Source organism: Cheilinus undulatus, linkage group 7 (assembly GCF_018320785.1).
Source record: "Cheilinus undulatus linkage group 7, ASM1832078v1, whole genome shotgun sequence".
Classification (NCBI taxonomy): Eukaryota; Metazoa; Chordata; class Actinopteri; order Labriformes; family Labridae; genus Cheilinus; species Cheilinus undulatus.
Window position 1 is genome coordinate 5060800 of NC_054871.1, and position 14468 is coordinate 5075267.

Genomic DNA, 14468 nt, shown 5'->3' on the forward strand with positions numbered 1-14468 from the left:
TTCTTCCTGTTTCCACTGATCATCCTTGAGATGTTCCTCCAGCTTCATTGGAGTCCACCTGTGGTAAATTCAGTTGATTGGACATGATTTGGAAAGGCACACACCTGTCTATATAAGGTCCCACAGGTGACAGTGCATGTCAGAGTGCAAACCAAGCATGAAGTCAAAGGAATTGTCTGTAGACCCCCGAGACAGGATTGTCTCGGGGGAAAATCTAGGGAAGGGTACAGAAGATTTCTGCTGCTTTGAAGGTCCCATTGAGCACAGTGGCCTCCACCATCCATAAATGGAAGAAGTTCAGAATCACCAGGACTCTTCCTAGAGCTGGCCCCCCGTCTAAACTGAGTGATCGGGGGAGAAGGGCCTTAGTCAGGGAGGTGACCAAGAACCTGTTGGTCACTCTGTCAGAGCTCCAGCGGTCCTCTGTGGAGAGAGCAGAACCTTCCAGAAGGTCAACAATCTCTGCAGCAATCCACCAATCAGGCCTGTATGGTCAAGTGGCCAGACGGAAGCCACTCCTTAGTAAAAGGCAGTAGTGTGAATACTTTCCGGATGCACTGTATGTGCCACATATGGTGAGAATAACACATCACATACAGAACTTAGGCATGTTTGGGCCAAAAATGAAGGCTGAATAAAGGTGTGTAATGGCGGTAAGCCCATCTGAGGGCTCCTCCAGGCAGGAAGGGGGACTGACACAACCCCAGTCATGCTCTGGATGTCTTTGCATTTTACCAGGGGCATGGGAAAATAATGCTTACAAAAAATGAAGTCCACACTTTTTGTATGGAACAAAAGGTAGTTTGTGGCAACTAAGCATGGCTTAGGGCAGTGGTTCCCAACCTTTTTCCTTAGGGCCCACGCTTGTATGGAAGACAGGCGAAGCCCCCCATAGGGACCATTTAAAAAAGTTAACATCAATTTTAAATGACAACATCCCAACACAATATGCCTACATATACTTGTCTTTGACAAAAGATCACTGTATATACTAACCATTATAACGACAGTGTAATAGAGCCAGCCTAGAAAAAATAAATAGATGTATAAATGATAAGATATGTTGATTTTCAAGGAAAACCGTGAAATTCTCAAGTTTAAAAGTATTCATTTATTAGAAAAAAAATAAAAATTTTGAGCTTATAAAGTAAAAAAAATTTAATCCAACAACTGTTTTAAGTTTTTTTTAATGTAATTATTTTAATTTACACTGTTGTAAATGTACAATGCTAAAGAAAACATTTTTTGAGTTTCTTATGCCAAATTTTAAACCTTTAAATTTTGAAATTTTGAGTTTGTTTTCTTGTTAATATACAAATATGTCTCTTAAGCTCCAATATCGCCTCTTTTTAAATATACCCAACCCCATACAACAATGCTGATATTAAGCAAAGGTGTTTTTTAACAAGATCTGAGGTTTGACAGAGATGCAGTTTCCCATACTAAATAAATACTGCACATATAATAACAACAAGGCCTTTCTAGATCAGTTATTTTATTGCTCAGACAAATTAAGCTACTGCATCTGTGAATCTTTAATCTGTTAACTAGCCACTCCTCCTCCATAAAAAGTGACCTTCCCTAAAAGCGTTGGTATAGTTTGCACAGTGTTAAGAAAGAGCAAAGTTTAAGTACACGATACAATCTGGTCAAAGCTTATAATGTTGTTTTTAAATTAACTGATGTGACGATGGATGCAGAAATCTTCAGAAATTTGAAAAAAGTGCAATAATGCCAACAAGTTGAACATCATAACCTATCATACAGCATCAAAATCAGCCTTGGTGTTGCATATGTTATCATTAAAGGATAAAGAATATTACTTTGTTGGTTTCTTCTCAAAATAGCTGCATTATTCTTCTTAATATGAAGATTTATGTCAAAGATTTGCAGACAGCGTTGGTGTCAGAGTAAAACAGTTTTTTTTTTCCAGTCTGTGTCCTTGACATTTCTGTCAGGGAAATCTGCTCAGCAGGCGCAGGTGGAAAGAGCGGAGGCATGCCAAAACTTCATCTAGAACGTCAGGAGGAGCCAAAACACACAGCCTGTGAGGAGGAGACACAGCATAAATATGTACATTACATATGGACACACCTGAGCCTAAAGCATCTGACCATTACAGGAGGGCTCGTCACGTTACAGCCAGTGTTCAACTGGTCTGACACCTCCATTCATCCTCAGGCTGAACTCATATAGCACCTGTCTTACCTCAGGGCACTGACTCACAACACATTTATCTCTACAGGGAAGTGTTGTGAAAGCCTTGCGCACATTATCATGTAAAAACCTTAACCAGTAGAGCTCCTCTTAAAGTGGCCGTAAATTAAACTGCTTTAAATTACTACATAATCAACAACAAACAGCAAAACCCTTTACATTATGTAAAACAAGTCTCCATTTAAAAGCTACAGCCTACAGAGGGTCAATCTTCCACAGTATACCTAGACCAGGGGTGTCAAACCCAAGGCCCGGGGGCCAAATCCAGCCTGTGGTACAGTTACATCCGGCCTGCAAGATCATAACATATTCTTATTATAACGCCATAAAATATAAGGTCTGCAGATTTCCTTCAGTATAAAAATGTAAACTTAACCATGATGATATCTAATATCCTTAAGTCATAAAAATGTGAAAAAAAATATAGATTGAAAAAACTAGATAAACAGAAAAGTGGGAAAACAAAGTCATTTGTGTTTTCATTTCATATTTTCAGTTTTGCATTGCACATTTATGACATCAATCTAATATTTGGACTTTTATTTCATAATTTCACTATTTTCAATTGATTATTTTGAATTTTGTCTCATATTTTAACCTTTCAAACTTATAGTTTTTACTTTATATCATTTTGACATTCTCAATTAAAACTTTGACTTTTTATCTCATATTTTGACTTTGTCGCTGTTTCATTTTCACTTTTTATTTCATATTTTGATATTTCAAATGGATTATTTTGACTTTTTATCTAATATTTTGACCTTTTCAAATAATAATTTTGACTTCATCTCATATTTTGACCTTTTCAATGTATTATTTCAACTTTTATATCATATTGTTACCTTTTAAATGCACCATTTTCAATTTTAAGCCATATTTATGCCTCAAAAACATGACTGCGACTTTCTTTTTATATAAATTTTCCTTTTAAAAAATATCTTAACATCTAATTTTGTGTTTTGACCTTTTGAACAAATAATTTTGACTTTTTGTCTCAGATTATGAGCCTTTTAAACTTTTCATTTTGACTTTTTAAACCTCAAAATCATTTATCATCATGGCTAGTTTTTTCCCCCATAATTCATTACTGGCGAAAAAGAGTTTGGTTAAATGTGGACCCTGTTAGGCTCTCAGGTTAGACCTTAATTCAGAATCCGGCCCTTTCTGTGATTGAGTTTGACACCCTTGATCTAGACTGTTCAGATTAAGAGACAGCACAGCCTACAGAAGAACTCCCGTCAGTGTCACCAGCCAACCTCGCCCTTACCTTTAGGTTTCTGATCACCACATATCACCCAGCAGCCTCAACCACTTCATCATAACCAGCTGATTTACAACATAGTTGACAAGTTCTTACCTGATGTGGTAGTTTAGATCCTCTTGTCCATTCTCCCAGCCCGCTCCCAAACATAGACCCTCCTCCTCCAGTAACCTCTGACAGTAGAGAACATCAGGCTCCACTCCCAACATCTGACATTAAGATATAACATATAAATTTTAAAACAAAATCAATATTACTTACAAAATATTAAGGTTCCTTGATGCAAATGTATGTGGCCAAAGAAATTGTGACAGCTAAAAGAAGCCAAAACAAGCCGTTCTCAGATTTATCATTCATGATGTCACCTGGGGAGTTAGCCCGGCCCCCAGGTTCTGTTGGCCCTCCCTGCTTGAAAGAAAGTTCAGCCCTCCTCTCCTGATCCTCAGCTGGCATCTGAGAGGAGGATCAGGAGAGCCACATTCGTTATGAATAATCAACGTCCTGAGAGGGGCGGAGTCAGACAGCTGATTAATGTTTAAGGCTTGTTCTGAGCGGGGATGAAGCTTTTTTTGAAGTTTTTTGACATGCAAAAATCAGATACTGGAGTGTTAGCAGTTTAGAAACAATCTTCACAGGCATGTTTTGGGACCTCTGAGACTAATAAACTTGTCTTAAATGGGTTAAATATGTGACATTGAAGGGATGAAAAGCAATGCTTGGTGCCTATTTTGTCTGATACATTTTTAATTTCTATTTCATTTCACATTCTTTTATTTTATTTCAATAATTTGCCAACAAATATCATGAATTTAAAGGGGACATATTTTACCCTTTTAAGACAAGTTTATATTGGTCTCAGAGGTCCTCAAAATATGCCTGTGAAATTTGTTGCTGAAAAAACCACTCCAGTATTGGATTTTTGCATGTCTAAAAACACCTCTGTTTCAGCCCTGCTCAGAACAAGCTGTTTCTGTGTCTGTGGCTTTAAATGGTAATGAGCTGTCTGACTCCACCCCTCTAAGGAAATGGATGTTGCTTAATGGATGTGGCTCTCCTGATACTCAGAGGCTCAGGAGAGGAAGGTGGAACTTTCTTTCAAGCGGGGAGGACCAACTGAACCTGGGGGCGGGGCTAACTCCCCAAATGACATCATGAGGAGAAAATCTGTATACGGCTTGTTTCAGCAGGCCGACACACTCTGAAAGGTGGAGAAAAAAGACGGGAGGGAATGGATTTTTCTGATTCCGGGGGGGGGGGGGGGGGGGGGGGTAGTCAGGCTAGTCGCACATATTTTTGTTGGAAAAGCCTGAAAAAGTGGTTTTTGCATAATATGTCCCCTTTAAATAAAACTCAATTAAAAAAAAAGTTGGGACATTGTCTAAAATGTGAAAAATACAGTGATTTGAAAATCCTTTTCAACATTCAGTATGGTGAAACAAGACACTTTGCAGTGGGCTGCAACAGGTCTCTCTTTGTTTATCTGTGTAAACTGGTGTGTTTCTTTTTTTTTTTTTCCTTTTTTTGTGCTTTAATTTTTTTTGCAGTGTGTACCATATACCCCATATTCACAATAATATATACATTTCTAACATTAATGCGATGGGTAAACAAATCCAAACCAAGTTTACATTCTTGCACAAGGAAAACAAGGAACAACAATGACCACAAACAAAAAGCAAAAAAACAAGCAGAAAACAAACAGCAAAAAAAAAAACAAAAAAAAAAACCTGGCATTCACACTTATCTTAGCAGTTCATGACACATTGTCTTCATATTACATTAAATTTCCTGTCCATTTATAAGCCTTTTGTAGATATCAGTCATATGACAAGCACATTTCATTCTACTGTCTAGAAAAAGGGACAAGAGTGTCAAACATCTCTTTGTAACATCACTCCACGATAACCCTCACTCTCTGCAAAGTGTTTCCAGATAGGAACCCCAAATAGATCTGAATTCCTTTACGTTGTTATTAATTCTGTATATTAACTGTTCAAATGAAGCAACCCTTGCCAACTCATCCCTCCATTCCCCAAAACTGGTTTTGTCTGTTGATTTCCAATGTCTCGAAACAATCCTGCTCCCTGTTGTTAAAGTCAGTTTCACCCAGGAACGTATTTTTGGACATAATCTGGTATCTGCTGGAAAGATACCTAGAACACATAATGTACACTGAGTGAGCTCTGTATCCAATATGTTGTTAATACATTTAACAATAGCTGTCCAAAAGTCCTGTACCTTTTCACATTCGTACAGCATATGAATCAATGAACCCATTCTTTCTTGCATCTCCAGCATCTATCATCACCCGTAAGTCCCAACCTTGACATTTTTGAAGGAGTCCAATAATGCCTATTGATTATTTTAAATAAAACTAAACGTATCTGCATGTCTCGGGCTATGGAGTACCATGACTGTATTACTTCTTTCCAAATTTCTTCATTAATAATTATTCCTAGATCTTTTTCTCATGCCCATTTCACACCCTCATAATTTGGAGGTTGGTGCTTTCTAAGTTCCTTATAGGACCTCGATATCCCACCTTTAAGCATTCCCTTTGATCTCATAAACTCCTTAATACCACTAACAGGGGCAAGATTCTTTTTTCCTTCAACTTTTAAAATACAGCTTCTAATTTGAAGAAACTTCCAAAAAACTGGTGTGTTTCTTAACTGGCCACACCTGAAAACTACTGCATCCAATTAAAAGTGTTAAATTTTAACTCTGAGAAATTGAAGAATAGTTTTCTGACCTTTGCCTCGTCGATCATCTGACCCGGTAAAAGCAGCCGAGGATAAAGAAAGACTCCCGCCATCGCCAGCTGGCACGTCATGCCAGGTAGATCACTCAGGAACTTATAAGCATGCTGAGCATTCTGGGACAGCGCTGACTTGATATGAAGAATCTCCTTTAAAATGCAAGAACATATGCAAGCACTATTTAGAAGTGGTAAAAGCATAAAAATGTGTCCCTTATTACAACTCCATGGACCAAACTGCAACACAATTATTCATAATATACAGTTTCTATTTATTTATTTATTTAATAAAAGATCTTGTATTGTTATTGTTATGATTATTAATTTTTTTATTATTTGATTTATTATTATTACTATTATTATTATTATTATTATTATATTAAGATTATGATTATTATATTTTTACTATTATTTTATTTATCTATTTATTTATTATTATTATTATTATTATTATTATCATTATTACTATTATTATTATTATATTAAGATTATGATTATTTGGATTATGATTATAATGATTTTTTTCATTACTTTATATTATTGTTATTATTATGATAATTATTATTATTATTATTATTATTATTCATTTTCTTATTTTAATTTATTGTTATGTACTATCATTCTATTTTTTATTAAGATTATGATTATTTGGATTATGATTCTTATGATTATTTTTTTATTATCCTATTATTCTATTTATTATTATTATTCATTTTTTTATTTTAATTTATTATTATATATTATTATTTTTATTATTATTATTATTATCATTATTTTTATTATATTCTCATTTGTGTTATTGCCCACTGCTTACTGAAAATAAATGTCTATATTGTCTGGCAATCATTTACATGGCATGATTTTGCCCTCACCTGTGCATATGTTTGATAGGAGAGATCTCCAGGTTCGGGGGGATTGACCATGAGCTCCATAGCGAGCTGTGGTAACACTGGTGGGCTGGAGGTGGCCTGCATGTTCTTCAAATATTGTTTAACTTCTGGCTGCATGTTTATCACCTCCATATATCCTCCTCTGAGACCGCACCTGAACACAGAAGCAAACCAGAGAACAATGAGAGGCTTAAGAACATATATTTTATGTCATAAAACCAAGTTTATTCATTCACTGGAGACATATAAACATTTATTGTGTGGATGTCATTTAGTGCAAGGACTTTGACTCAATTAAAAACAGGAGCCTAACTTTTATGTCCATTTGTGTTTTTATCAGTTTTAAGCTGACACTAAAGGAACACATTTTTTTCCTGCAACATTACTTTCATTGTTTCCAACAGTGGAGGTCACTGGGCCAAGACTGATTTTATTAGGTTAAAATTCAAAGAAGATGGAATTTATGTTAGAGATGTTACTGGCATCTTACAATAACTGGCGTGTGTTGTGGACAGATATTGAGGACTTCAGCTCAAATCAAATGGCTCATTTGTGTCACTTCCTGTTGCCAGTAGGGGGCATTGATGAGATGTTTGCATGTTGGCGTGTCCAGTGTCCATACTGTTGTCTTGCCAGAATCATCTATCCAAAAGTCAGGCCTTTATCCCTCCATACCTTGATCAGCTCCTCATCCCTTCACCCCTTGATTCCTAACCTCAACCCTTTGACTGTTAACTTCATGCTTTATCCTTTGACCTCCACCTTCATCCCCTGACCTTCACCTTCATCCCTTGACCTCCACCTTCATCCCTTGGCCTCCACCTTAATCCCCTGACCTCCACCTTCATCCCCTGACCTTCACCTTCATCCCTTGACCTCCACCTTCATCCCTTGACCCTTACCTACATTCCATTTCCCTTAAGCTTTACCTTCTTCCCTTCATCCTGGGACCCTTGTACTTTCATCCAGTTCCCCAACCCTTGTCCTCTACCTTCATCCCTTATCCCTTGACCTTTACCTTCATCCCATGTGCCTTATTAATCCCTTCATCCTTTAACCATTACCCTCCAACTACATCTAAACAAACATACTAAATGTATTAATCTTCTTAGGGTTAATGGATGAGTTATTGTAGGGACAATCAGTGCTACTCACTCTCCAGTGTAGGCGTTGGATAATGAGTGGAAGGAGACCAGCTCCACTGATTCTGAGTATGGTTTTCCCATCTCAAAAAGGACTTTCTTGTAGGAAATAAACTCTTTATCCTGCCCAAACACACTGTCCTGGTATACCTGGAAGTTTCAAAAAGATATAAGAAAGGGAAAAGATGTGAGGTAGAAAAATTATGGTAAAAGGGATCTTGTAATCACCTCGTCAGCTAATAAGACGAGACCCTCAACTGCAGCAAATCGAATCACTTCCTCCATTGCTTCCTTGTCTTGAACGTGGCCTAGAAAGACAAATAAAGGTTCCTTTAAGACACTGATGAAAGAAAACTGGTTTATATTGTTGGAATGTGCTTTACCTGTGGGGTTTCCTGGGTTACTTATATAAATGGCTCTGGGCTCACAGTGCCCCCTAGCAACATTCAGAGCCTGGCGCAGCTCATCCAGATCTACCGCCCATTCCCGCTCTTCCACCAGCTGATAAGGTACAAGCTTTACCCCGGACAGATCAAGCAGGGGGGGCAGCGAGTGAGGACAAGGCATCGGGGTCAACACACCTGTCTGAGTCCTCCCCGTACCGCTGGACATCAAGTGAAAAACCAGCTGAGCACAAAGAACCAAACCAAACGATTTAGTTAGTCACCATTGCAGAAGTGTGCTTTAAATAATGAACCAGTTATATGAGATGAACAGACATCAGTTAGCAATGTTAATCTGTGTTCAGTCAGTTTTAAGCTTGCATTTGGCACACGTGGGTGCTGAATCAAATGAGAGATTTTAAATCAGGCAGAAAAGGGTCACCTGTTGGACAAACTCTGATCTGATTTCATCATCAAATGTAAAAGAAAAAGTCGGCATACTAGGAGAGTTGAATCAAATTAAGTGGTGAAAAAAGCATTGGTATCGGCATTGATGTCTGCACTGACAACAGATGAACTGTTATGTCAAACACCTTTCTCTTTCTCACTCTCTAACATGCTATCCCCATGCATTCTGTGGATTGCAGTCATGGAGTACATTCGCATAGTGATTTGCAAAGGGTTGCTGTGGCGAATTGGCCACCAGTATTTGTTAATCCTGCATCTAAAACCATTTACACTACAACAACAAAGCAGAGCAAATTGGTGTTGTGTCTTTCCCAAGGACACATCAGCATGTGACTGCAGGAGCTGGGGATTGAACCTTCAACCATCAAACTGCAAGACAACCAACTCTACATGCTGAGCCCAAGGCTCCTTGGTAACTGTGATGAACAAGCTTAGGAAAATAACTAAAATACACTCATTGGCCACTTTATTAGGTACACCTGTTCAATTGCTTGTAAACACAAATAGCTGATCAGCCAATCGCGTGGCAGCAACTCGATGCTTTAAATCGAGTTGTTTTAAATGTGCTTTATAAATAAAGTTTGAGTTGAGTTGAGTTGAGTTGTGTTGAATGATTTTGCTCAGCTTTTCCATGGAAATCAATGGCCGAATCACAGGCAAGGAAACACAGTCTCAGCATGAACAAATTTTACTTAGGACCTCTCACGACTTCTCACTGAGCTGAGAGGCGGAAGTGCACCTGCTACAGCGGCCAATAGGAACCTCTGACCTGAGCCTTAAATGGCTGCAAGTCCTAGCCTCCTCATTGGCTGGAGCATCATCCCTTGCTGGTTTTCCTCAAGTGAGAGTGCAGTGCGAAGAGGCGTTGCAGAAGTGTGTTATTCTGTTAGATGGCTTCGATAACAAGACCCTGATGGGTTGTGATGTTTTTGTGTCATACGATACTAAAATTACATTTCTTACACCAGCTTTAAGTGATGTGAATGTTAATAATTATAATAAAACAGTGGCTTATTTTCTTAAAGCTTTAAATCTTAAATCTAAAATAATTCTCAAAAACAATATCCTGTCATCTTACAGTTAAACTCTTGTGAGAACCAGTAGAGAAAATGATGTCCTCTGGATGTGAAATCACTCCCCCATCTCTCCTTGTGATGAACTCAGCCACTCTTTTCTGGAGCAGAGGTAAACCACAGCAGCTTGAGGAGTATGAACCTGTCGTTGATAAGGGCACAGATCAGCCATTAGAGGGATCATTCAACAGCAGTTAAGGGCATCGCATCAGCTGAGGTAGATTCAACATAGGCAGAAGTTTTAACTTAATCTTACACCCACCTCAGTCTGGATCGTAGTGATACTTTTGCTTTTCATGAGCAGAGATCATTTCATCTATCTACTAACAGGACAATAATAGAACAAAGTACAGGGTTGGCTTCATTCACATTTTGCTGCTCAGAAGACTGTCCAGGTGGCCAAAAATCTGTGCAAAAATGCTCAAATGTGGGTTTTTCATAACTTTAAAGTAGAAAAGACGCAAAGCTGGTGCAACAGACCTTTGCAAATGTGACAAAATCCTTAAAAAACAAGCTATAATGATATTATTCTGACCTACGCTCCCTCCTCCACATTCTCCCAGCAGCAACTGTGCTCTCAGCCTGACATCCAAAGGAAGACTTTCTTCTTCAAGTAATGCTGGGTACAAACATACAGCAAGGACCTGAAGGAACAAACACTGGGTTAGTGTCACAGACAGACGGGTTTACATAATCAGATTGATCCCAGACAGGCTGGAGAGCAGGTACGGCAGGAAGACCAACACCTACCTGGCGGACGAATGAGAGTGGAGCAACCCCTGCCCTGTGGGGATCACCTGAGCTGACATCAATCACCTTCTTGAAGGGTTTCTTTGCTCCCTGAGAAGTACACAATCTGAGTCAGACAGCTATTTACAAAGTTTCCATTATTATCGTTTATATAGGGATGACCTGGGACCCTCTCGAAATCCTGATTTTGCTCCCCATGATATTCACTTTACATGCACAGCGGTAAGCTTTAAGCGCAATTTGGATAATTGACTTCCAGAGACCCTGCATTTACATATTAGGACATTACACCTGGGCATTTTAAGAATATGTTTTAGGATTTTTGCCTTAATATGACAAGTGAAGAAAGACAGGAAATGGGGAGAGAGAGTTGGGGGAGACTTGCACCAAACAGCACCAAGGCCGGGAAATGATCCCCTTGATCAGTATGTCAAGGTACTGACGTACTACAGCCTCTGTATATGGGTGCCTGCTCTAACTGAGCCAAACCAGCACCCATTTTGTGTGTCAAAACCGGCTGTTTAACATGTGTTCAGACGGGACTTCCGGTGTTCCTGCAGCCAGCCTCAAGTGGACACTCGCGGTATAGTAATTTTTTGCACTTCCACATTGGCTTCATTTTTTAGGACCGGGGGTTGCCACTTGGTGAAAACACTGTGGGCTCATGATGTCATTAGCCCACAGTAGGGAGTGACCCCGCCCCTCTAACACTACAGTATAAAATCACAGAGCAGTTCATCTCAGTACAGTCTGTTGTTAGCTGATGTCACTGTCTTTACTGAAAGTTAACAGTCAGTTAAATGCTGTTTTTTTGTTCATTGGGAGGTAAATTTTTCAAATCCATCAGCCACAGTGGCCTATGGATCACTTAAAGCATCATAACAGAGATTTGATCCAGAAAACAGACTCTGTCTCTTCTCTGACACAGAGCCAGGCAGCTGTGCTCAGATCGTAAAGCCCTTTTCACACCACCGTGTGGTAACTACCCAGAAAACCGCCTCCCTGCTGGAGGAGTCCCCCCGAAATGCAGAGCGTTTTTTAAAGTGGCTGCTGCCACCACGGTGCGAGGCAGCAATGGCATAGATGTGCTTCGGTGAACGTCACAGCAGAGCCCACCCACAAGTCCATCACACATCCCTCCCCAAAAACACGCAGAGTACCTCACAATCTCTGTGTATTAACATGTATAATGTACTATAAAACGAAAAGAAAAATACGGTTCTGTCATCAAAATAATTCCCCCTAGAAAATACGTTTCAATGGTTGGTTCCACAATTTTTCTTCTAGTTGTCATTGTACGAAGGTAGCCGTGTTGTAGAGCTCAGGATATTCATAATACATCAGCATTATGAGCTCCTCCACTGTTCGCTTAGACCCACGAAGCCTGCTATTTCTGGGTTCTCTCCCTCCTTCGAAGTGATTGGCTGCTGCTAGGCGGCTGCCGCCAGAAAGTTCAACACGCCGAACTCCGAGCGGCAGGGCAAAATCTGTGTGCGTTCACATGGGCAGCAACCGCTTCCCGTCGGCCGCCCATGCCTCATTAAAATGACTGGAGGCGGCAAGTTGCCGCGCGGCGGTGTGAAACTTGCTTTAGGTCAACATTTAGATGGAGACATTTTTTTAAAACTGAGATGACGTGGCTTCTGCTCATTCAACAGACACGCCCACACCACCCTGGAGCAGATTTTACTGCCTCATTTTTCATGCTTTTGAAGCTGAATTTCTTAAACTTAGAAATGTTTTAGTTGACTGAAATTTGATTTGGTGGTTCATAACAGTGACCTGTCATACAGCAAACCTCGATGCAGATTCATTTTCACTTTACAGGGTCTTTAAGTTGTTCCCACATAGTGCAGACAGGCATGGCTGGGCCTATTTTGTGAATTTAAACAGAAAAGTGTTATTCCTAAAGCTAAACACCAACTAAAGATACTGTTAGACATGTAGAAAAGGGGATGTTGCATGGATATGACGATGGTGTGCATTGAGATTTTAGCTAAATCCGCCTTGGACAAAAACATTGAAAAACACTGGTCTAGTGGATACGTCTCCTGGCCATGTAAGAATTTCATAGTTGTTAAGGGTTTGATTTCAGTTTTGCTTCCCTCTTCCTCCACTTACCCTGACTGAAAAGCCCCAAAGATGTATTTTGATCAAAATAAGGGCAAGAAAACACCACTAAGACTACTTTCTACAAGGCATCATGACATGGACATGGACTATTTTGCATCTATGCAGTGACAGAACATCAAATACCATTAAATATAATCATGGAGACATACACCTAAGCTGCCATGTAATTTGAATAAAGTGCAAAAATGAGCAAACTCATGAGTTTTCAAAGTATGGTCAAGAGAGACTCACATGAAAGAGCATCATGTGCACTTTGATTTTATTCAGTTACAAATTAATCCTCTTTACAGTTGATGTACTTTATGTGTGTAATTGAGTCTTCATGTTTAAAGTGACCGAAATAAACTAAACTAAGGCCATGTGATAAAGTTACAATTTACTCTACTACCAGCAGACTAAGGAATAAAAATTCTGCAGACATGTCAGTGCAAAGGTAAGAACAATCCACTTTAAAACTCGAGTGTTACTGCATAAATCCTGTGAATGACTCGAACTGTGTATAAATGCAGCTACAAGATAAGATAATTTCCCTGTAAATTCTTCTATTATTTCACTAAAGTTATAGCAATTTTACTTCTTCACATGCATACAAAATACGCCCCTCTGCTCAGATCTGTAAGGGTTATTTGTGTGCAGAATATCCTCATACAAAATCCTAAAATATCACATTTCTTCTTTTCAAAATGCCAGCAAATAATATTAGCTTGTTGTCTGTAATCTTAAATATATCACCTACAGTAGTAGATAATGCTTGTAGAGGAGAGGTCCAGGTGTATTTATTTGTGACTCACCTGTTTGATCTCCCGTGTGACACCTTCAGCCAGACTCTGCAGGTTTGTGGGCTCCCTGATCCCGAGCACCCTGGGGTTCACCTCCTGCACTGAAGTCATTTCTGCGTCTCACCTGTGTGACCGATGAGCTCTGACTGACACGATCTACAGACATACGTCTAACCCACCTAAACTCCTTTTCATTGGTTATAAAACCTGTATGGTGAGTTCAAAGTCTGCAGGGAGAAGATGGTTCAGTGGGGATGTTTCAGAGAGGAGAGAGAGAGAGAGCTCCTTACGTTACGCGAGGAGTAGAAGTGTCAGTTATTATGTTAAATGAGGATTGTCCAAGCACGGAAAATTTCATAAAATTGTAGATAAAGTTATACCGCACTACTGACAGCTCATCTTTTCAAGAGTTTTACAACACATACCTTCTCTCCTGAGTCTGTGTTACGATGCCTCGCAGAATTGTATAATTTCTTCTCCTTTCCTGTCGATGATAAAGTTGTCGCTTTTGGTAGTAGAAAATCAACAATAATATGATGGTAGGAATGACGATTTCATTCATTGTTTACAACATTCAAGACTCGCGTTATTCAATGTGTTGACGTCAGACGCCC

The 14468-nt window shown here is 39.2% G+C and overlaps 1 protein-coding gene across 1 annotated transcript; it reads right to left on the reverse strand.

Annotated features, from left to right (window-relative positions):
* Positions 1-214: 214 nt before the first annotated feature.
* Positions 215-14001, reverse strand: LOC121512197 (alanine aminotransferase 1-like). The gene is made up of 11 exons (XM_041791353.1): positions 13867-14001; positions 10943-11032; positions 10728-10836; positions 10198-10334; positions 8652-8895; positions 8497-8576; positions 8282-8418; positions 7109-7280; positions 6231-6386; positions 3575-3687; positions 215-485 (listed from the first exon to the last, which is right to left on the reverse strand). The coding sequence occupies exons 1-11, from the start codon at positions 13963-13965 to the stop codon at positions 215-217; spliced, it is 1608 nt and encodes a 535-aa protein (XP_041647287.1). The 5' UTR covers positions 13966-14001.
* Between the last annotated feature and the right edge of the window lie 467 nt (positions 14002-14468).

Bases quoted from the DNA above. Each gene is read 5' to 3' on its own strand.
- LOC121512197 (XM_041791353.1), bottom strand. From the start codon at position 13,965: ATGACTTCAGTGCAGGAGGTGAACCCCAGGGTGCTCGGGATCAGGGAG. The intron at 8,419-8,496 runs GTGATTACAAGA...TGAAACTTCCAG, and splicing joins TCGTCTTATTAGCTGACGAG to GTATACCAGGACAGTGTGTT. The intron at 6,387-7,108 runs GTGAGGGCAAAA...TGCATTTTAAAG, and splicing joins CCTATCAAACATATGCACAG to GAGATTCTTCATATCAAGTC.